Here is a 23,374-nt window from a genome sequence, read left to right on the forward strand (position 1 = left end):
TGGAGCTTGGTCATAAGATGGAACACCTTAAAGGCACTATTTTTGCAAAGGATTACTCCGATATATTTATTGTGCTTGATTTGTATATAGGAAAGTGAAAGATATACCGGAAGTTTGAAGTTCTTTTTGCCGCCATTTAGAATATTTAAAGAATGCGGTTTCTGTGCCATTATTCTAGAGTCGTCGTTAAAGCAGCTCAGATTTTTCTTATTTATTTACTTTAATGAATTTACCATTTATTTAGAGTAGGCAAAATCGGACCTTAACTTTTGAAGAGCCCAGACTCCAACTATGTGGACCTCAGTGCGTATGACTCACTATGCCAAATATATCGATCAATCTATGATATATATTATATTATATTATATTATTGAATTTTGGGGTAAATAATTCTTTGATAGTATAATATTGTATCCTTGTGCCAAAAATGGGTTGAATCGCTGACGGGAAGTAAAATATAATAATAAAATTAAGAGAAGAATAAGTTATTATGATACTACATTTGTTTGCAATCCATTCATCGTTTTCGTCGGACAATGGAGTTGAACCCTTTCGCTACCTTTCTTAGTATTACCAACACCTAAAGGTATTTCTCCGGCTTTGATGCTTGGAAGTTGCAAAAGTATGAAATGTTCGGTTACACCCGAACTTAACCCTTCCTCACTTGTTTTTTGTTGGTCTCTTTCATTTAAATATAATTCTAACCTTAGGGGAAAAAAATAATTCGTTTACAAAATATTAAAAATTTCTATTTTTTGTTAAAACACTAAGTAATTTTTTACATTCTCACTTTTGATTTTGCCATTTATATATTTTGTTGAAAGCCTCTTCACATTTTATTTTCATTTTCCCTTTTGTGTTGGCATAAAAATAGCAACACAAACTTACGCGAATGTTCAGCGTTCAGTGGTGGCGTGTGGTTCGCTGGTCGAGAGCGTTTATTTCATGCCGTCGGATGCTTTCGACATTGAAGCGTTGGCGGTTGTTCGCGGATTGCTCATCAGTGCTTGCCAATATTGTTTTGCGGCAGTGCAGGCACATTCTTGCAATTGATGTATTGAGGCCTGATGTATATTTGTATATAGTACATTGTGTCTGTGGAAGTGACTGACAGCGAAGCAAACGAGCGACGGTCAACAAAAGTGATCAAATATTCAAGTAACTGTGAAACGCCAATAAAAACAAGTGGTTGCGGCTGCTCGCTGGTGCTCAGCCGCTAGCTCGCTGCGCTGATTGGATTTAGTATAGAACGAAGCGTGCTCACAGTCGCAAGTATTTACAAACAATCGTGTTTTTTCGTCACTGTTTCGATTGTAGAGCGAATATAGTGGGTTTAATTTAATTAAATTTATTATTTTTTTAATTATTTTCTTTTTTGTTTGCAATACTTAAATTTATATATATATATTTTTTTTTTTTCAAAATAATTTTTGCTTTAATTTTTCTTTAAATTTGATTTGTTTTATTTATCATTTATTTTATGTAATTTTCTCCCGCTTCAACACTTCTTTCTTAACGCAGTTTGCCGCCATCCAGTTATGGTTCAGCCACAACAAAGGCTGCCCATCGTTCCGCCGCCAACTTACTTTGCTGTAGGTCCCCAGCCGCATGAGGTAACCTGTCCCTACTGTAAAGCAACGGCTAAGACCATAATGCAGCGACCAATACTGCGCTGCTTCAGTCGACGTCATTACTGTTCCGAGTGCGGTGAATATTTGGGCACATATCGGCGGCCGCAACTTTGAGTTCAATTTTTGCCATCTATTGGATTGTAAACAAACTAACTCCATATGTATTAATGTGTGTAATTTTTAAAATTTATGCATGTATTTGCATACTTTTAAGTTTTTCTCAATATTTAACACAGTTTTTTGACTATACATTGTAAATCATAACAAATAAATGTAAACAAAAATTGCATTTAGAGAATGTTTTTGAAATTTTAGTCATATTTGCTTGTGTGCGAATATTTTTTGTTATTTCTGAATTCATTTTATTCTTGAATTTCCCATTGTATTTTAAAACTATATATGTTCATATATGTACATATATAATATACATATGTATATGTGTATTATGTGTTGTTGGTTTTGTGAAATGATAGCCGAGTATTTAAAATTTTTCAAAACAGCGTAACTTTTTAGCGTTTACTGTCGCAGAGAAAACTGTACAGTGTCTGAATGTAATTCCAATTATTTTGTTGCCCTGAATATTAAGGGATTTATTTTTGGGTAGATTTTTACAAATAACATATTAGTTAGATTCGTTAGCACTTAAAATTTAGTTTTATGAGCTTTTATTTAGAGAGTGTTTATTAATTTTCTCTTCCATGGCGTCAATCGTTTTGGGCTTATCTGCGTAGAAAGACGACTTCACATAACCCGACCAAAATTGTCTAGTGATGCTACATCGCACAATCTTGGACGCCACGCCACAGACCTATGACGCGAGATAATGTGCTCAGCGAAATTTCCCTTCAATAAATGGATTATTTCGTTGGCTGTAGGACATGTTAGAACTAAAGGTCGCCCACATCAACATTCTCCCATTCAGCTACGAAAAAGTCATTAATCATGACTATATAGCGTTCTTTATTGACATCACTAACTTAGTATCACATTTTGTGTTTGAAAAGTAAAATACTCGATCAGCTTCTTACTAAATATTTTTCCATGCTGCCATCGTAAGGATTTCTATAGCACCGAAAAGTTTAGTTGACAGCTTTTTGAGATAATAATTGTTAGTTAAAATCATTCTTAGTTCGCTACTGGGGTTGCAATGATTTGCACAATGCTGAATGTATATTTCTCACGTAAATTTTTTAATAAAAACTCTTCAACTGTCTTTCATTAAAACCAGTGGAAAATACTCTTTAAAGGGACTCGAATACGGTGGTCTCATCGTCACATCTACACCAGGTGAGACTTTCTTATACGATGAATTCCCTCAAACGATACATTTTTTAAGGGCCTATCAGTAAATTTTCGCGACGATTACCCGGACCTTTATTTTTATGAATAACACAGTTTTTAAAATATTAAATGATTTTAATTATTATTACAGAAGAACTACTATTAGTCCGTTTACTGAACAAATATAAAAACACAATAAGAAAAAATGTTAACTTCGGTTGCACCGAAGCTATAATATACCGTTCACAAATACAAAATATTCTATACAAAATTGCATTTTTATTACGTTTTTATGGCAACTATATGCTATAGTGGTCTGACCTACATAATTTCTTTGAAGATTGATACGATCAACTTAGCTCGTCACGCTGATCAATTATATATATACTTTGTACGATCTGCGACGTTTTCTTTTGGGTGTTACAGACTTTGTGGCAAACTTAAGGGTATAGTCAGGGTATACAAATAATGTACTGACCATTTATGGTCGGAAAGAGGGTGACTGTTGACTTTTTAAGCGTCAAACACGATTTATCTCGATTTCCGGCAAAACTACGAGTCCTATAGAAAGAAGTTATATGATAAAGTTGTATTTAATAAAAAGAGCTATTACTTTTGTTAATACACCCTTCTCAGATAACTTTAAAATTGATGTGAAAAATTAAATAACCAAATTTTTAGTTTCTTACTTGTTATCTTTAACAAAAAAAAATTTTCACTAAATTCGAGGTAAACTAACCTCTTAATATCCCAAACATTTACAGCATATAAAACATTTTTTTGTCTACTTTATGTTGACTTAATATCTAAAAAATTCCTAATTTTCAATAAAAAATCTCACGTCAATAAAATATTTTTTTTTCAAAAGTCGGTAGGCTTTTTATTTGTTGAAGTATCTAATTTCTTATGGTATAAAAAGTATTTACATAGTAACCACGGTAAATTTTCTCATATTTTAATACAAAGTTAATTTTCCTTTAATTTTTATTATTTTATTTTTCATTTCCAATGGTTTGTCGACCTACTATGATTTTTTTTTTTTAATTTTTTTAACATTTTCAAAGGCTTTTATTGAATATGAATCATCAATAATATCAATAATTATCTTCGAAGAATTAAGATATTTCTGAAAAGACAATTTAGTATTGTGTATTTTTGTGTTTAATTATGTATGCATGTATGAGTTATCAACTTTATCTTTTGCTAATAATACCGTATACATTAATTTTTTTTCTTAGTTTTCAGCACCTACGCCAAAGTGTAAGCAGAAAATCAATTTCAGATGAGTGCCATTTACTTGTATTAATTCTTTTATGCTTTTCTGGATTATGGTTGTCCAATTTCTGCTCTTTTAAAATCGGTGCAGATTATTTACTTTTAATTCGTCTAGTTTCCAATAAGCTACTATAAAAATTAATTTCTCCATTTATGCAACTGGAAAACAATTCTTCCCTCATATAAAGCTCTTTCTTGCCTAATACCAAATACGGAAACAATAAATTCTTTTGTCTTTAATATTTTGATATAGTACTCGTATGTTTGCAGTCGCCTACGAAAAATGACAAATGTAGCTGATGTCACCTACAAATTGGAGTGATATGTTGTACGTTAAATGTCCAAAGAGCATTAGTTAATTAGTCGTGATCTTCAAGAAAGTACATAGGCATGCCAATTTACGTGTATATAAATGTACATGTGTACATACGTAAGAGTATTTAGATCATTGTATAAGATGCTCTAGATTGAATTTAAAAACTTTGTTAAAAATTTGTCAATTCCAGGCATATTTAGGAAATATTATATTTGAGTTTTGACATGCTTTAGACAATAATCCATTTGGCATCTTGAATATATCTCATTAAATGAAAAACCTTTAAATACAAGTACTTGATTCCGATCGTTCAGTTTGTATGGCAGCTATATGCTGCAGTGATCCGATATCTTGAGGAGAAAAGAGCGTGTGAAAAAGTTCGGATCGATATTTCCAAAACTGAGGGACTAGTTCGCGAACATGACCAAATCGACTCAATTTGTCATGCTGCTCATTTATATATACCATATACTTTATAGAGTCCGACTTTTCTTTTTGGTTGTTACAAACTTCGTGGAAATTTTAATATACCCTGTTCAGGATACAATGTGTTTAAATTGTTTAACCACTTCCTTGTTGCCGTCCCTACATTATTTTATGATTTACATGTGCCCTTGAAAGAGCCTAAGCCCGAGTATACAACCTATAAAAATATTTTCCCAAAATCCTTTTGTTTGTATGTGTCATGTAAAATTAATTTAGCAAATGCGTAACAAGTTAGAAATTCAGAATTCCCCACGAATACATCGCTAACTAAATACTAAATGAAATATATAAACACCATAACTACTCTAAATGCCACGAGGAAATTAAAGGCAATTATTTAGGCATAAATACGTCGGTACATTTGTACACCGGCATACCATAAATACGCACGCATTATGTACAGTAATTCCATTAACGCAAAAGTGGGTGAGGTCATTGTAGATCAGTTTGGTAGAACACAATTAATAATTCGATTGAATTTTTGCGAATAAAACACAGACCAAGTGTCTAAGCAATCATTAGACGAACAGACAGACAATAGAATGACGGGCCTAATGTCTGGCAATTAACAAATATTTATCTATAATTTAATCGAATGTCTGCCCAGATCGTATGTATGTAATTATGTATTTGGGTAATGTTTAGACACTTGAAGATTTCCTAATTTGCCTGTAAAACTTAATTAACATGAAATAATTTCGAAATTCAATTTTTGAAATTTTCAAACTATTTAGAAAGTGGCTAACACATTACATAAGCATTTATTCAATGCAGTATAGGAAAATTTGTTTGTATTTTTAGAAAAAGACTCTTTAGAAAAAATCACTCTTAATGACATGCGAGTATAAAAAATCAGCTGTTAAATAAAATGCTAGCTAATAAAATATTGCGAGTCATTAAATTAAGCTATGAATATCACCGATCCATTAGCAAAATACCTTTTCTCGCTCGTTGCTGATTTACTATATACATATATAATTTTCGGTAAAAAAATATCGGAACGTGTTTTTGTCATGCAAAGTAATAGCCGCGAGGGAAGACCACGTACAAAACGATGTGAAGCACGTGAATTGGAAAGTGGTGTTTCTGAGGAATTGTAATAAATCAATTTTTAGAAAATCTATTACTTATCCAGATATAAGAAATTGTGTCTAATTATACCCTGAACAGGGTATATTAAATTTGCCATGATATTTGTAACACCCAAAAAAAAACTTCAGAGACCTTTTAAAGTAAATATATGTACATATATATAAATGACCAGCGTGAAGAGCTGAGTCGCCGTTTGTCGGTCAGTCCAACGGTCTATTTTTGAGAACCCGATATGAAATTTTGTACCCGTTGTTTTCCCACCAAGAAGCTGCTCGTTTATCGGAGCGGTCAATATCCGAACACTATGACATATAGCTGCCATACAAACAACAGAACGATCGGAATCAAGTGCTTGTATGGAAGGCTTTGGCATGGATTATTGTGTAAGATATTGATGCAATCTCCAAAGAAATTGTTCAACTCGAGTCACACTGATGTACACAGCTTATATTGAGTGATAAGGTGAAGATCACTGATCTAGTTAGCGTAAAATATGGTATTTTTTTATATGCGAGAGTGGAATTCGGAGTTTGAAAACGAATCGGCATGAAAATATTTTTTGAACGAATGGTCGATTGACAAAAAAAGTTTCTAGCAACAATCTCAGTTTGGTATAAACTAGGTTAAAAGTTACAAAATTACTCAAGTAAGTGCATGAACTAAGAAATTTGCCAGAATTTCGCGAAGAAAAATGAGAAAATGAGAGAACGCAAGCTATAACACGAATTTCGTAAAGCAAATGAAGGTCGGCACAGTCCCTACTAGCAACCAAAGAGTCAAAGAGCAGGTGGAAAATAAATTCACTAAACGAAAGAGTCATCGCTGAAATTTCTTTCGAGAGCAATCGTGAGATTTTTTATTATGTGGGTGCGATCAGCACAGCATTTGCTTTTTCCTACAATAAGCAACAATATATTCATAATTTAGTATATGTTAAGCGCTCGTGATATACAAACTGAAACTGCATAGAAATAAAATATTTCTGCGGTGATCTAAAGTGGAGATCAAAGTGATTGGAAAAAGAATTGTTTGTTCATAACTTGCTTTAAATATATAATATATATATATATATAAAAAAAAACACTACACGAAATGACTGTTGACGAAAAGGAATTTGTAAAAGTGATTGTTAAAGAAGAGCCTATAATTAAAACAATCGAGCTAAAGGATATTGGCTTCCTCGAACAACAACCGGTGATCGTGAATTGCCCCGCCTGCGAAGCTGAAGCGTTAAGTATTGTGCGTTTGGAGGCCGTTACTTGTCTGCAACGATTTCTCAGTGCTACGAAGTTGTGGTAAATAATTGGTTTCAATGATATTCAAATATTTTACAATATTTCCGGGAAAATTAAAAACAGAATTCCATGTCAACCAGTTATATTGAGTCATTTATTAATTAAGCTTGTTGTGATAATAAAATTGTTTGTTTAATGTATTTATAAACGACGAACTAACGTAAAACATGGAACTAATTATTCCAATAATTAAATTTTTTAATTCAATTAATTTTATTTGAAACTTTTAACTTTTCATAAAATATTTTTTTTGTTACTTTTTGTAAATAATTTTAATTTAATAATTTAATATCTAGCTATAATTTTTTTGTTAGATTAAATTTTTTATTTGTAAAATAATTTTGTTGTTTTATATATAGGTATATATACATTTTTTTTTAAGTTTTGAAATAAATTTTACTTTGATATATTATATATTTTTTTACAATTAAAAAAAGTCTATCATCTCACCCACTTTCAGTAAAAATTGGCAACGCCGCACGGATATAAATCATTATTGCAGCAAATGTGGCTGCTACATTGGCCGTTTTGTGCCGATCAATTGCAGCGAACGTTGCATATCGCGCAGCGCACGTAAAATGGCTGCAAATGATAGTATGTCATTGAAGACGCCGCCAAAGGATTGTGCGGCGCAAGTGCAAAAGAAGCGTGAAGAAGTGAAAGCGAAACGTGCGGCAGCAAAGGCAGAGAAGGAAGTCGCCAAAATACAGGGCGCCACAGTGGTCGAGCAAGCGAAGGCGAAATGATGACCAAACAGGAAATTTTGACTAGAGCTGGTTGGGCGATAGTATGTGGGTCAGCGGATTAGTTCGAATTAATTCTATAATTTATATAATTATTTTTAATTTATTATAACTTGATTGAGAAAAATAGATATAGCAATTTGAGTTATAGTGCTGACGTCATATTGCTTGAGTAAAACATTTTTTTAACCTTTAAAAACTCTTTTAACTTTTATTTCAAATTATACAAGACCATACAACAAGATAATAAAAGAGGTTTAGTTCCTAACTTTAATATTTTTATCTTAAAGCAAATATATATTTCAGCCTTTCCGTTATGGAACCCTACGTATGATCGCTGAATGGAAAAGTCGAAGAAAATGCATTATCTATGAAATTTTCTCATAAATCACCTCGAATAATTCGTTCAATATTATTTTTCAATACTTTTATTCGCAAATGATGACAAATTTAGCACGGACTGACAAAAAAAAAAACAGAATTTTTACGTATTTTAATAAAAATCTTCATTATCCAATACAAGCAATCCAACGCCTAATCTAATTTTCAATACTCTTGTTATAAGGCTCGGCTGACATGACTTCCAGTGTTTTCAACGAATTTCGGTTTTATGTTGGCTTCGGCTCACTTTTGTTGCGCAATTCGCTAGATTGTTGTAGACAATTTCAGTGTCATATTCATAAACCAACGTCTTGTTACCAGTAATACTGAGTTTGATAAATGTAATGACCTCAGCTAAGTTTTAAGCATTGACACGCCTCATACCCAAAACATTAACCAAAATGTATTGAGTCGATCCATAAGATATTTTAATGCCAACACAACGAGTTTTAAGTCCTGTTTCTTTAATGATGAACCACATGAGTCGATTTTTGATGACTTCACGACTATCACTAAATGCTCTTGGCCACTCAAATATATCGTGTTCGTGATAAAGTGGATCAAACATTTCGTTTCGTAAACAAACAAACGGCTAGCAAACATACACTAGTTAACATATGCAGATCAAACTTTACAGGAACACAAAAAGAGGCTGCAACAATCTACGAGCCTAGTTTAAATTGACCAATGGTCAGTTTTTATGATGGTAATTAGTTTTTTGCTCTTCAACTATAAATAAGTTTTACGCAAAAGGTAGATTCATTAGGTTGAAAAATCTGATATCTAGACAGATACATTTCTGTCGTCGAACCATATGCTGCTCTTCTAGAATTATTTATCAGTCTATATTTATGAGGTTGCAAAATTATAAAAAATTAATACGTTCAGAGGGCTTTATTAATTCACAATTTTCTTTCCAAAAAAAAAACTACTTAAGAAGAAGAGGCGATTCTGTTTGAATGCCGGCTAAGTTCATTGTTTGGCATACTGAAAAAGTTTAAAAAAATAAATATAGTTCTTTGATCTCATAACTTATCATTATCTGGACAGTCTTTGCGAACTTCTATTACAATAAAGTATTCAAATTCAAGTGATGGCTTATATTTTTTCATTTAAACCATTGCCGTTATATATGTATGAATATTCTATCGCTGTTAATTTTTTATTTCTCTAGTCAGGGCAATAAAATATTTTATTGTTAATTTAGATTAATAATGTAAGTTACTTCTTTATTAAAAAGCCAATCGCGATTAACAAAAAACAGCATATATAGACATAGACCTACTAACCCATTTAATAACCCGGAGATATATAAGGCAAAGTTTAAAATTTATAAAAAAGCTCCCACAGCTTTAAAGCTACAAAACTTTCGATAGGGTTCGTATACTGGTACAATCCAAAATAAACCGAATACATATTCTCAGTCAAAGTTATTGTGTACGAAAAAGCTTAAAGCACATATAGAAGCTCGCGTACAAAATATAACCAAAAAAAACATATTTGATACAGAATTTCTGATAAACAAATGGCAGCCATTAACACAGGCAACCTTGTCGCTCTTTGTCCTCACCCGCAGCTGTACGCATATCGGACTCCTTTATGACCGTCTCCTCCGTCTGACAATACTCACGATTCGGCTTCACACAATTATTGGAGCGATCATACAAACCCAAGAAGGTCTTGCAATTCGAGCAATGCAGATACTCCTTATTGTCGTTGGGCAGCAAAAATGGCAGAAAACAGAAAGGCCAACAGCCGAGTATGCAGGCGGCGCAGCAGGAATTATTTGAGCTGCGTTCGGTTTGTGTGCGTATGAGCGGACGACGATTGACGCCGCATTTGGGACAGTAGATGGTACCGTTGGCCGGGCGCCATTTCTCAATCGAGGTGCGATAGAGGCTGCGACTGGGCTTCTCGTTGTATGTTGGCGAAGAAGGCGTATGTACCGTGTAGCGACGTGTGAAGACACGGCTGGTGCCATTGCTCTGATCGGCACGTACATCACAATCGGATATATCACGTTTGGGAACATTATCAACTGGCATTTTAAAGATACCTTTAGTTAGACACATTGGCTAATGCTGTCAACGAATGCGAATGATACTTACCGCGTTGCGAACGTATACGCATGCGCTCACGCGAAGATGTAGAACGTGGCTTGAAGCCCTCATATTCATCCGTACCTATGTCGGCTCCGCGTTCAAACATGGTGGGTTCCTTATCGTCGAGCGTCTCGTGAGGTACGACTATGTTGCCAGCCGCTTCGCGCATCGACTTTTGTCCGTTACGTGGCATATCGTTTTTACCGTTTTCAATGATTTCTATTTCGGGATGATCGGTGCGTATGTGTTCGAGCAACGCGTTGGTGTCGTAGCGTGAACACTCGAGAATTTTGTTGCATTTCAAACAACGCACATAATGCGTCTTAACCGGTTCGGGTGAGTCCATCGTACATTTTTAATGTTTATTTTACATTTGTTAGGTTTCTCACACAAATAACAAGAAGCCGAAACTAATTTTCAAAAACGTTGAGTAATTTAGTCACACAGTTCTAACCAGAGAGCTGATTGTAATAGTTTTAGATTTTGTATTTCATTAATTTATTTTCGTAAATTTTTAGCACCGAAATTTTTTTGATACGTTTTAGCTTTTGTTTCACAACTAAATCTAAGGGCTTTTAGTTAGCCGCAGCAATTTTTTTAGAATACAGAGTGAAATTAATTGAGTTTTAAAGGAATTTGTTTCGGCAGCAAAGTTCAGAAAATGGAATATTGAAACTATTTTGCAGTAAAATTTTTTTCTTTATGTAACTGCTAATTGTCAGACTGGTTTACAGTTGTAGTTTTGACAAGTCTCCACAAAAATCGTAGAGTGTACTATGTTTTAAATAAAGTATTTTTGTTATGAAAAATATTCTACGTAAACGTATCATCATTCTAGAAGATATTAACGCTAAAAATTTTAGAATGGTTCATTCACGATATTTAATTTCCTTGATGAAGTGAGTATGATAAAGAAAAAATTGCCTTCTACTATGTAAGTACAACCTCTATTGCCATTATTAATTTTTATGAAGCCTCGAATCAAAATGAGAAGTCCTATAAAAGTCACAAAATATTACCACCCATCTTGAGACCCAGCATTCTTTTTTGGATACTACTCGACCGAATAGACCACGTCCAGCACGCAGTGAAGAAAATATAGCGGAGATAGCTGAGAGAGTCACAAAAACCATGGAGAGTCGGGTCGGCGCCGTTCGCAGCAACTCGGACTGACGTATGGAACGACTTGGGGCATTTTACGTCGAGATCTTGAGTTGAAAGCGTAGCCGTGGAAGCCGCTCAACCTTACCCAGCGAAATCGCTGCTAACAAAGTATATGTGGGCGGAGAAAGGTTGAAGTGACAGTTATCTGTCAAGAACTCTCCATTAACATGCAGAAGTGACTGCAGTTAGGGTAGCGGTAGAAGTACTGCTTCGATGTGCAGCCTAATTCAGAGAAGTGTGGATTAAATTGGACAGCAGGCAGTGCGCTCAAGGTTAGTCAGGGATTGTCTGACCTCACTAACAATAGCACCAAGATACTTCGTTATTACACTGCCGGTTGGAGGAGGGCAGAATTACTGGAACTGCAAAGCTGATAAGCTGAGCACTCTTACCCAATTTCATTAGACTGGGTCGGTGCTCTGCTGGCCTTTTGAGTCCTGGCACTGGATCTGTGTACTGTGAGCATAGTGAGAGTTGGTTAGCAACTAGCAACTGCACGACAGCGAGTTAATTCTGGTCCTAAGGGGAACCTTAGAGGTCCTTTGAATTACTTGCTCTTAGCAGCGTTCATTTCACCGCAATAATAGGAGTTCTTATTGGACATTGTATTATATTTATATACGGTGTGAGGATAAATACTGCAGATTGTCAAAGCTGTATAAGGGAAAATGAGGTGGAAACATCGAGAATTTTTTTTCCACACGTATATAAGCATCAAAAATAAGGTTAAAGCAACTCGGTAGTCATAGTTTCTACGAACCAAGCAACTTGGTTGGAGACATTGGCCGCCTTAACAAATTTGTGACAGTCTCATGATTTGCGACTGGCTTTTGAATCGACATTTCTAGCTGTCAAAATATCAATCTGATTACCTAACATAACTAATTTAACTCATTCGCCATTGCCAAATTTTTCCAAGTAATACCGCTTTGTTATATCATTGTCATACATTTCCAATTCAATCCACTCTTAATACAATCTCTGCTCTGAAACCTCTATTAGCCAACTAAGTATTTTCGACACAGTGCTTCTTCCCAATTAAATGCCTTCATTTTTTCAACGGCCATTTGAAGACGTTCTTATGTAAGAAATCGTAACAGTGCTCCCTGTTGCAGAAAATATGGAATTCCTGATGCCTTAATATGTGGTGCGACTTTCTCGATAATATGATACGAATTATCAATTGTAAATACAACAAGAAAAAACTTGACTTCGGTTGCACCAAAGATATAACACCCTTCACAAATACAAAAGGTTCCTTACAAGAACTTGATTCCGATCATGTAGTTTGTACCTATGACAGCTATATGCTATAGTGGTCCGATATCGGCGGTACCAATAAATGAGCAGCTTCTTGGGGAGAAAATGAAGAGTGCAAAATACAGATAAATGAACACTCCGACAGACGGACATGGCTAAATCGACTGATCATTTTGATCATTTATAATTACAATAAAGTCTACTTCTAATTCTTTGTAACATGCAGTTATTCTTTTACAATACTCCCACGGCAGCTCATGTTCGAGAAAATTTAAAATTTTGAAAAATAAAATATTTACACATCAGTTGAAAACCAATGTCATTCGGTTTCCAGAATACGTTAATTGAAATCATTTGGTTTGTAAGAACGAAATCACATCAATTTCGTTCAGTTTCTGGAACATGCCACATTAACTCTAGACTGAGAACTTATATGTGAACTGTAAACTGTTGTGATTCATCATGAAAGAGCGCAATTTATTCAGATGCCGCCGGATAATCCCATGTATCTGAGAAGTTGCTATAGAGAAGGTAAGTGAATATTAATAGAAGAACCTTTTAAGAGAACACCTTGGGCAAGAGTAGTAACAAAGTGAGAAAAGAGATCAACGTCCTGCAATCATTTAAGAAAGAAATTTCATAATAACCCATTAACTGTATTCAAAACATTTTTGCTTAATATAAAACAGCATTCGGAATGACAGATTACCGTACTCATAGCTGAATATTTCTTCCCATGAATTCTGCACACAACCTACTGGATAGTTGTATTTAAATGATTATTTTTTTAAAATTTAATTACAGCTGTGAAATTGTATTCGCATCCCGCATTATATGTAGTTCCCTCAAAGAAGGCTGTAATTATTTGTTTACATAATGTCGCTATCGATGTTGCATGTTGAATAACCTTTATATAATCATGTGACCTTGACCGTTAGGTGATGCTTAAGTTCCTAGAATTCCTGCACTGCAAAGAATATTCACTTTACCTGGCAGGAAATAAAGCACAAGTCTACACAGTGGATATGGTTCTTCACACAAATGGAGGAACGGACATTTACAATAAGTTTCCTGCATTGAACGTTCTTGTATTTCTGAGGTCCAGCATAATGTTACTTTTTTACTTCTGGATAAGAGCTAAAGGGGTGCCACTTTATTTTACGTTAACTTTGGTAAAAATTATTCTATTTGAGATACCGAAAAACCTTATAGTTAACTTAAGTAATGTTTATATAAATAATATTCAATCCTTGTGGATATAGACTTTGGAATTTTTGAATAGAGATTCAGACGTGTAGTCTATTGATAGAAAGAAGTTTACGCCACGAAATTATGTTTTTCATAAGAAAGTATTGTTTGACCTGTCGGTATTATGGGTCCGTAATACCACCATTAAAGGTGGCGGGTGGTATTTACAATGACTTTCCACGTAAGCTTTAAAAATTGATTCTCGAACGCCTTTGCTTATGCTTGCTGCGGATACTCTGCTCGTAAACAACTAGTTGGACCTATATCTCAAGCAAATCTCTGAAATGGTGTGTAAAGGCTGAGGTCAATATTATTACTTTTTAAGTTCGTTGGGGTTGGAAATCTAATCTAGGCTCTAAGGAACCTGTAGTGATTTTAGGAAGTGAAAGGGTGCGATATTTTAGAATGTGTTCGAAGCTCTGAGATTTTAAGCTGAGAATAGAATGGATTTAAACCTTTTGACTCGATGAAGATAATTTCTAATAAATATCTTTAGACAGCGACACTTCGTCTCTCAGTGTCCTCTTGCAGCTTGTGCATACACTTACCATCACAACACGCTATTGTGGTTTATGCCTGACAATTTGTATTTATCCTTTTGCTTTTAAGCTCCGCTTTGGATTCGTACCGAATTCATTTACTACTCATTTTACCCCGAACAGGGTATACTAAGTTGGCTGCTGTGTTTGTAATACCTTAAAGGAATCATATAATATATATAACTCAAGTCCTGGTATGAACAACTTCTTTATTTCATACGGTATCTTCACGAAATTGGGCACAAAGGAATCGCTACAATCTCCGAATATATTTTCCCGTCCGTGTATACCCGTTAGTGCTATAAAAGATGTACCTATGAAAGGTATTATAATTACGGTACAATCGAAGTTAAGGTCCTTTCTTTGTTTCTAATGGGTTTTAAGCACTTTTACACTCACTTTGGCCTCCCTGCTGGTAGATCGTTGTTGTAGGCAAGTTCCCGAGAATTAAGCTTTGAATAAAATGGAGTTTTTGTGCATTTTATTTCAGGTTTTTCCTTCGTTTGGACTGTTAAACCTTTTAATTTAATTACAATTTATAATATTATGAAATAGTTGTTCTTTTCTCACTTTAATTCAAAAGCTTTAAAACAGCAGCACAACAATCGTTGATGTCTTATGACTGAAGTTTTTTACTAATACAAGGTGTGTTCCAAAGTAAACTCTAGTGGCGCCATCTATATGTAGACTAGTGCGTTAGAATTTGCTATCCTTTATCGACTTCCAGTAAAAATTTCATGACATTTCATCTATTGGAAGTGACGTTAAGTGCGTTTTAAGTGTCAGTATGTTTTTGTCATCAGATTATGTAAAAATTGGTTAAACTTTTACCGAAACGTTTTAATTGATGTAACAAGTTTATGGCGATGATTGCCTATCCCGTAGCAGAGTGCACGAGTGGTTTCAACGTTTTCAAAGTGGTCGTGAGGACATAAATGAGAAATGAGCCGAAACCCAAAAAATCGCGCCTGGAGAAGTCAAAAGTGAAGACAATGCTGATTGGTTTTTATGATTCCAAGGGTATTGTCCACAAAGATTTTGTGACACCTGGCCAAAACGTTAATGTGGTATTCTACCTTGGAGTTGTGAAGCGTTTGGTGCGCCATATTCGACGTGTTCGGCCCGAATATCGCGAAGATGGAAGTTGGCGTTTGTTGCACGATAATGCGCCGTCTCATTGACCGATGCTTGTGGCCGATTATTTGACCAAAAAGCACATTTCAACAATCAACCACTCCCCGTATTCACCTGATATGGCACCGTGTGACTTCTACCTTTTCCGAAAAATGCATTTGCCGATGAAAGGAAAGCGTTATGCAGACGTGGAGGCCATTCAAAAGGCTTGCACCGGCATACTGGCGACCATACCGGGCAACGAACTAAAACACTCGTTTGACATGCTTTTGGGCCGTGCAAAAAGCTGTATTAAAGCAGAAGAAGTTTAAATAAAATTAATTGATTTTGCCGATAAAACCATTTGTTCTGTCTTTTTTTTTAAAGTGCTGTTTACTTTGGAACGCACCTTGTATATTTCACTTGAAATGAGGGTAATGGGTATATTTTCGGTTAAATGTAAAGTTTTTGAAAACTTTGTCCATTTATTAAGTTAGTTGTTTAATTTATTATTAGTGTAATTATTTTTAGTGGGAATATTATTTAGATCAAAAGAAACCGATTTAGAAATAATCACAAGTTTTATCGTAATAACATTAAGAACACCGAAGCTAAATCTCAAATAAAGTACCAACAACAATATTTGTGTTTCAGGTTCAATGTACAGATTATTTAATGAAATTAACACAAACGTAGCGGCAATATCTTAAATGCGAAATCCATTGTAAGAAAATAATTCGATATATTATCTGTGTTATATACAAAAATTTGCGTATGTACCATATACATATATTTTACATGCCACATATGCATATTATCAAGAGAACTTTTATGTATAAGAACAGCAGCTACACCGAGGCAAGCACAATAGGTGTAACTTATGCAAACAATGAACCCGAAAGGCAATATAAAAACATTGAAATATATATATAGTAATATACACATACTATGTATAGCTATGTATATAATCATCGCAATGCGAATGTTGCAGACATTTGGTGAAAATTTGTGTGACCAGGCTGCTCTTGACAGGAGAACAAATGTGTGAGACGACAAGATGATAGATAAGACTTCGCACTGCCAGTAAGAAACAGCCATCAAGTCATTATATACACACACATATACAACTATACTTATGTTTACCTAACCCAGAAGGAAATTGTATGCTATTATGCTGATTGCGATTGGTTGAGAAGAAAATCAAAAATCTTTATAAGGTTGTTGGTATGACATACCGACGTGTCTCCAGAAGGCATTGATGTTAATAAGGATATGTTGGGTATCCTAAACTAATACACAACTGATCCGCAGATTGTAGTCATAATACTGAACCAGCCGACTTTTGCACCGAATATTCTTACTATATACTTTATCACAACACCATTCTCTTATATAGGTTCGCAAGTTTCTAAGCAAGCTCTTACTTTCCCCGCCATTATAGACCTTTTTCGAATAAACAACAAGCTCTTTCTTTCCTCTCCAGCCTAGATTAATTTTCGGCCGGTTTGATTTTTGAAGAAATATTGGCACTCTGCCCATAGAGCACATCATTTTGAGGATTTAACGGCGTCTCAACAATGGCTTGCAGATATTCATTACTCGAAATGCGACACCTTTGTTTATTAACGTACCTATTTAACCAAAAGTGATCTTCATCGCCGAACAAAATTTTCTTGTGAAAATCGGGATCGGTGGCCATCTTGTTTTGGGCCAATTCACCGAACGTCTGATGCGCTTGATGATCATTCGGCTTCAATTATTGCACGAGTTGGATTTTGTAAGCCCGTCAACCAAGATCCTTCAAAAAAATCTTCCATAAAGTAGATGGGCACAGCTCCAATTGTTGTGCGCGATGGCGGATGAACTCATTCGAGTCTTCTTTGATACTCTGTTCCACAGCAGCAACAGCGTCTTCGGTGCGTACAATACGGCGTCTCTGTGGATGCGCGCTATTCATTGGAATAGACTCGAATCCGATCCATAGTTCACTCGTCTAAAACATTATTATTTAAAATAGATTAATAAATTATCAATAATTTTTTGCTCTTTTGCGTTATCTTCTGATTTAATGTGTCTTTTACATGACATTGCAGTTTCTAGTATTTCAGTGTATCTACAAAAATCTGCTTAAATGCGGATGAAATAAAAACAGAAGTATTCGAGAATGACAGGTCCTGCGGATAACCTGTTCTCATAATAAGGTATTTTTCCAATAAATCGTGAAATCGTTCCACAATATTTTTTTGTAGCTGGGTTGTATAGAATATATGTTATGTATATATCTGGGGTAAATGCTGTGATCACTTATAATTATCACAGTACGGTGACTGTTTTTGTAGTGTACTACAAATTGTTTCAGTTATATTGTTCTGACTAATCAGTTACACAGAGCCGCATTCCAAAAGATTACAGGTATAGTGAGTGTACGGGTTTTGTGAGACACTTTGAGCTGGTTCTTGATCTTACCATTTTTTATCGCGAAATCTGGCGAGTGTATCTGTTTAGGACATAGCAAGTTCGGAACAATTGTGGAGGATTATCTTGTTAATAGCGTCTATATCTTCGATAGCTTTGTATATTCAGATATATTTTTGCGAATTTCAGATACAGTACATTGAAACACTTCAAAACAGTTTCATTCAAAACTGGTTCATGTATGTAGGTCCAAGACCCTCATTAGAGTTATCCAGTATGTTTGTCTATTTGATTAGTGGTTGAATAACTAAATTCCTATGTCGTCGCCTCTCCTAAACAGGAACGCAAGAACAAAAAAATTATAACAATAATTAAATATAAATACATGTTGTATTTGGAAGTCCTTTCTGGTCAGTTCTTGAAAGCGATTTAAATACATTGACCATTTCTAACATATATTTAACGTAAGAATACATTCCCTTCTTGGTTTTGATTATTTTATTGTCTTCTTTTAATAATCATACCAAAGTTCTCTTAAATATTTATTTTTTTGTTCAAAGCCGAATTGCTTTAACAAAAACCTTTTAATTGTGCCATTTATGTAGACATATTTTCAAAAACATTCAATCTAATATAAGGATTTCTCGTTGGGTTTTAACCTCAAAAAATACTTACTTTTGTGTGCTCTTTTAAATACATGAAACCGTTGCTTTCACACATACATACTTACATGCACTAATACACATTCTATTATGTTGTAAAAAGTGAGGTGAAATAACTGCCGACGCATGGCAAATGTGTTTATTAAACCAAATATCGCCTACCAATGCCCAAATGGAGTATTCAACTCTGAACACAAGCCTAGCGGCATTGTCCTTTTGAGTGATGTGCATTTGCGGCATGGATATGCGTTCAATGACAAGCTGTGACGTTAATTGCAAACATACTGGCATTGACAATAAATCAGTGAATGCCTCATTGAATTTAATTTTTGCTTAACACCGTGTGATCTCCCACATATGCCTACCCCACAAATATGTGTTTAGGGACGTGGGTAGATGTGGGTTAAATAATGTTGGATTCTGGATGTGATTTAAAGTTTTTTGATTAATGCGACCAATTAAACGGTTGACAAAAGCTTGATTGTGAAATGCTTTTCGGCAAAATTTAGAATTAATTTAATAAATAGTTAAAAGTTAGTTTAAAATGTAAAAATTAGGATGGATACGATAATCAAGCAATCGAAGATAATAAGATGTGGAATCAGAGAAATATCAGGCCAACAGCCTTTGCTGAGAACACAGCAGGAATATTGAGAGCGAAGGTCTAATCTAAAGCAACAAAGACCCGCCCCACCTCTCAAATTATATAAGTATTATTACTATAGTTTTAATTTACAATGAACACATTAAACAGCTTCCACCATATGGTTGCATCTGTCGGTGAAACATAAATTCAAGTAAATGCCCGTACCCACTCTCCATCTTCTCCTGCTTAATTTTGAGGAATATATATGTACAAAACTTAACACTTCCGAATCTTTAAGTTAAATTTTTAATGATCCATCTCTTTCACCTTAATTTAAAGGGTCAGAGCTGTAAAAGAATCAGGCTTCTTTACTATTACCTAATTTATCGTCCCGTAAACGTCGCGCTTCCCATTGGTGTTTTGAACTATTTAATAAGGTTCGTCTTCCATCTGATAGTCCATCTTAGATTATATTAGAGTTTTGGACGTCATCATTAGTAAAACTGCGACAATTACTCGGAGTATTTCGAACATCCCTAAAAATAAAGCTAATGTGTTTGTGACCGAATTTATAGCTTCACGTAATCGTCTAATTAAGAAGTTAAGACATTTAATTTTCATTTTGGAAAGCAATACGATAAATAAACAAGAATTATTTTATTCATAGGAACATATACTGGTCACACATTTCAAAGTGACTTTCCTATCAGCTAAAAATTATTGCCATTGATTATAGAAATCACACATAAAACGATTGACACTACATCCATATATACTCGTATAGGTGGTCGTGTGAATCATTTTCAGTGAATGACAGTCAATTTATTACCCAGAAATCGATTTAATAAACAAAATAATGGATAGAACTCGTACATATAAATATATACAGACATTGGTAATATACACAGGTGTTCAAATATATTAGGCAATGTGTGCATTTTATGTTCAATGTCTGTCACTAAAAGGAAATATTTTTCAGCAAAGAAACGAAATGTTAGTAAACAGAAAAATGTAAAGAACGCTTGTCGATTTTCATACTATGTGCAACAAACGGACATATATATAATATTAATGTTTAAAATAAAACAAGATTTGTATTTGCAGGAGCATAACAGTATCACGCGTAAAACAGAAGGATCTATGCACTTCTTTGATTGATAACAAATATCTCGAGGAGTTTCTCCGACCATAGCCTTCTGAAATATGAACGAAAAATACAAATAAAAACATTAACTTCGGTCACACCGAAGCTAGAATACCTTTCACAAACATAGAAGTTTCCATACAAAAAATTAATTTTGATCTTCAGTTTGTATGACAGCTATATACTTCAGTCCCAACAAATTAGCAGCGAGAAAAGAGGGTCAAAAGGACGTGTGAAATTTTGAGAGCGATATCTCAAAAACTGAGGAAATAGTTTCTGTGGCTCAGAATATTCCAAATCGATTGTATTAATTATATTCTTGGAAACCTTGAAGGTAGCCTTAAATTTCTAATTGCATGTTCGGGAGAAGCTTTGAAGCTAGATATATATACGAGTATATATACATTTATAGTATATATGAAATAACCAATTTGTTAATACATATGCCGCACATAACGGCTTGCAGCCGTGTGCTTAGTTTTTCGCCAAAACCGTCAAATAAAATACATATATAAAAGTATTAGACTAAATCCTTTGCAACCACTAATTTGTATACCGTCTATCTGTATATACTTATATGTATCTATTAAGATATACCATATATACTAAAATAGATTCGAAATAAATTGAATTGGTGAATAGCTTCTTCTGTCTACGCAATTTCAATTTAGAATGAATGAACTTGTGAATGTGTAACAAATGAGCAACAATTTGTGACACCACTTTTAATCAACATGAATGGAAAGGTCCAGAATGAAAATTGTGTGGGACTGTAGTTGTGCGCATATACGAATATACATATAAACACATGCATACATAAATAAATGGATAGGTGTATATATTACATATGCATAAATAAATGGATGGAATCAGTTCTAAGAAAATTTCCCTGGCATTTAAACCGAAGTTGATTGTGCAGTTCTTGGATAGAGAGTTAGTAGAATTTGAAGAAAAAGTAAAAACCACTTGTTGATGATGTCGTTATATACATAACTATTTCTACATCCGAACTATTTGATGGTTGAGTCGCTTTAAAAGCGTTCTACATTCTTGGTAAAACATAGTTGATAGTTTGTATGTAAATATGGTAAAATTAAGTTACTTTTGTTTAAAAAGAAATGTCAGGAATCACAGATGTTTTTATGAAGTTGCTGAAATAAATTTTCTCTCTACGACCATTCCCAAATTAGTTACTGCTCTTTTTAGTGTCTTTTGTTGCAAATCTGTATTCCCTTTCTATGGTAGATTATAGGGGGATTAGCTTGTTTTAGCATTTCCATAAATTAATTATGCTTTCCAATTTCATTAAGACATGATCTGTTTAAAAAGCTATGATATTATTGAAACTATTTTTAATTTACTGAATATTAAAAATAAATATTTGGGAACTTGTATTTTTTATGCCTCTTCCTTTTAAACCTTTTTCCCCTTTAAGACCTCGAAATAGCTAATTGGTTGCTGATATGAGTTTTAAAAGCGCTGATAGTAAATGTGGATTTAGCCATACCTGTCTGTCCGTATGTCTGTATATACACAAACTAGTCTCTAAATTTTTGAGATATGCAAGTAAACTTTTGCTCACGTTTTTTACTCCTTAGCAGCTGCTCATTTGTCGGAACCGCCAGTATTGGACAACTACAGCATATAGCTGCGAACAAATTCAATTCCTTGTATGAAAACTTATTTATTTGACAGGTTATCTTCACGAAATTCTTGTATGAGCTACTACCTCAGGCAGCGCTAAAATTCCTGAAGAAATTGTTTAGATCGGGCAACTATAGCATATAGCTGCCATACAAACTTAGCGATCAAATTCGTCGTAGATTATGGTCCAAGGCAACGTTATAATCTTCAAACATATAGCTGACATTCAAACTGATCGATCAAAATCAAGATAAATAAATACTGATCGATCGAATCAAGTATACGTTTTTTATATACCCTTTTATGCTATAAAAAATGCATTTAGTGGGAATATTATAGCTTCGGTGCTGGCGATGTTATTATTTCAAATATTTTGTTGAACTCACTTACCAAGATTCCAGAAATAATAATACACAATAATTTTACTTTAATTTTTATTTTTATTTATTAATTACTTTGACAGTTCACTCATAACCTTCATTTTTATACTTATTATTCGTTCATAGTGTAGTAAATAATTATCACCAACATATTTCTGTTAACATATTGTTTTAACATTTCCTCCTCTCAACCCCTTTTTAAGTTGTAGATATTATTAAATTTTAAAAATTAGCTTATTACAAAAATATTTTTTTATACAATTTAGTTTTACCATTTTCTCACCATAAATTTAAATGTATGTATACGTGTATAACCTTCAAGGACTTACTTTTGCTTCAAACATTTATACAGCGTACTTCTTTCGCTTTATGGGATAATTCTTTGAAAATGTTAAGCTTTACAGGAAATCAGTAAATATTTTTTGTTAAAAATATATAATTTACAGTTCTACTTATATATTTTGTTAAAATTTTGTCACCATAGTAGTGAGGTGTTCGCTTGTATTTCATTTACTTTGTTTGTATATGAAACTACAGTTGAAGTTAGATGTTAACGCTTTACTCTTTTTACACTCTTACTATGTATATTTACATAAAGTTATATATGTATCGTTTTT

The 23,374-nt window shown here is 33.9% G+C and overlaps 3 protein-coding genes and 1 long non-coding RNA gene across 5 annotated transcripts in view; 3 read left to right on the top strand and 1 right to left on the bottom strand.

The window, feature by feature from the left end:
* Window positions 1-927: 927 nt before the first annotated feature.
* On the top strand, window positions 928-1,920 carry LOC106625493 (uncharacterized). Its single transcript, XM_014245316.3, has 2 exons — window positions 928-1,327; window positions 1,522-1,920. Exon 2 carries the CDS (start codon window positions 1,539-1,541, stop codon window positions 1,743-1,745), a length of 207 nt encoding a protein of 68 aa, XP_014100791.1. The 5' UTR covers window positions 928-1,327; window positions 1,522-1,538; the 3' UTR covers window positions 1,746-1,920.
* A 5,073-nt stretch (window positions 1,921-6,993) lies between these two features.
* LOC106626493 (uncharacterized) lies at window positions 6,994-8,318 on the top strand. The gene is made up of 2 exons (XM_014246305.3): window positions 6,994-7,376; window positions 7,837-8,318. The coding sequence occupies exons 1-2, from the start codon at window positions 7,174-7,176 to the stop codon at window positions 8,120-8,122; spliced, it is 489 nt and encodes a 162-aa protein (XP_014101780.3). The 5' UTR covers window positions 6,994-7,173; the 3' UTR covers window positions 8,123-8,318.
* Window positions 8,319-9,702: 1,384 nt separating this feature from the next.
* Window positions 9,703-11,313, bottom strand: LOC106625491 (uncharacterized). 2 transcript variants are annotated; one of them, XM_036364886.2, is made up of 2 exons: window positions 10,609-11,313; window positions 9,703-10,556 (listed from the first exon to the last, which is right to left on the bottom strand). In XM_036364886.2, exons 1-2 carry the CDS (start codon window positions 10,946-10,948, stop codon window positions 10,036-10,038), a joined length of 861 nt encoding a protein of 286 aa, XP_036220779.2. In that variant the 5' UTR covers window positions 10,949-11,313; the 3' UTR covers window positions 9,703-10,035. The 2 variants fall into 2 exon arrangements, with proteins under 2 accessions (XP_036220779.2, XP_014101264.3); XM_014245789.3 differs by having other exon boundaries at window positions 9,703-10,538; window positions 10,609-11,311.
* A 1,972-nt stretch (window positions 11,314-13,285) lies between these two features.
* Window positions 13,286-23,374, top strand: part of LOC138857008 (uncharacterized) — a 42,423-nt gene continuing 32,334 nt past the window's right edge. The window contains exon 1 of the long non-coding RNA XR_011395990.1: window positions 13,286-13,557. This is a non-coding gene — a long non-coding RNA (uncharacterized lncRNA). The remainder of the gene's footprint in view (window positions 13,558-23,374) is intronic.

The sequence above is a fragment of the Bactrocera oleae genome, chromosome 4 (genome assembly GCF_042242935.1).
Source record: "Bactrocera oleae isolate idBacOlea1 chromosome 4, idBacOlea1, whole genome shotgun sequence".
NCBI lineage: Eukaryota > Metazoa > Arthropoda > Insecta > Diptera > Tephritidae > Bactrocera > Bactrocera oleae.

Excerpts from the sequence above, each read along its gene's own strand:
- LOC106626493 (XM_014246305.3), top strand. The coding sequence starts at position 7,174 with ATGACTGTTGACGAAAAGGAATTTGTAAAAGTGATTGTTAAAGAAGAG. Across the intron at positions 7,377-7,836 it reads CTCAGTGCTACGAAGTTGTG|TAAAAATTGGCAACGCCGCA; the intron begins GTAAATAATTGG and ends ACCCACTTTCAG.
- LOC106625493 (XM_014245316.3), top strand. The coding sequence starts at position 1,539 with ATGGTTCAGCCACAACAAAGGCTGCCCATCGTTCCGCCGCCAACTTAC.
- LOC106625491 (XM_036364886.2), bottom strand. The coding sequence starts at position 10,948 with ATGGACTCACCCGAACCGGTTAAGACGCATTATGTGCGTTGTTTGAAA. Across the intron at positions 10,557-10,608 it reads GCGTATACGTTCGCAACGCG|GTATCTTTAAAATGCCAGTT; the intron begins GTAAGTATCATT and ends GTCTAACTAAAG.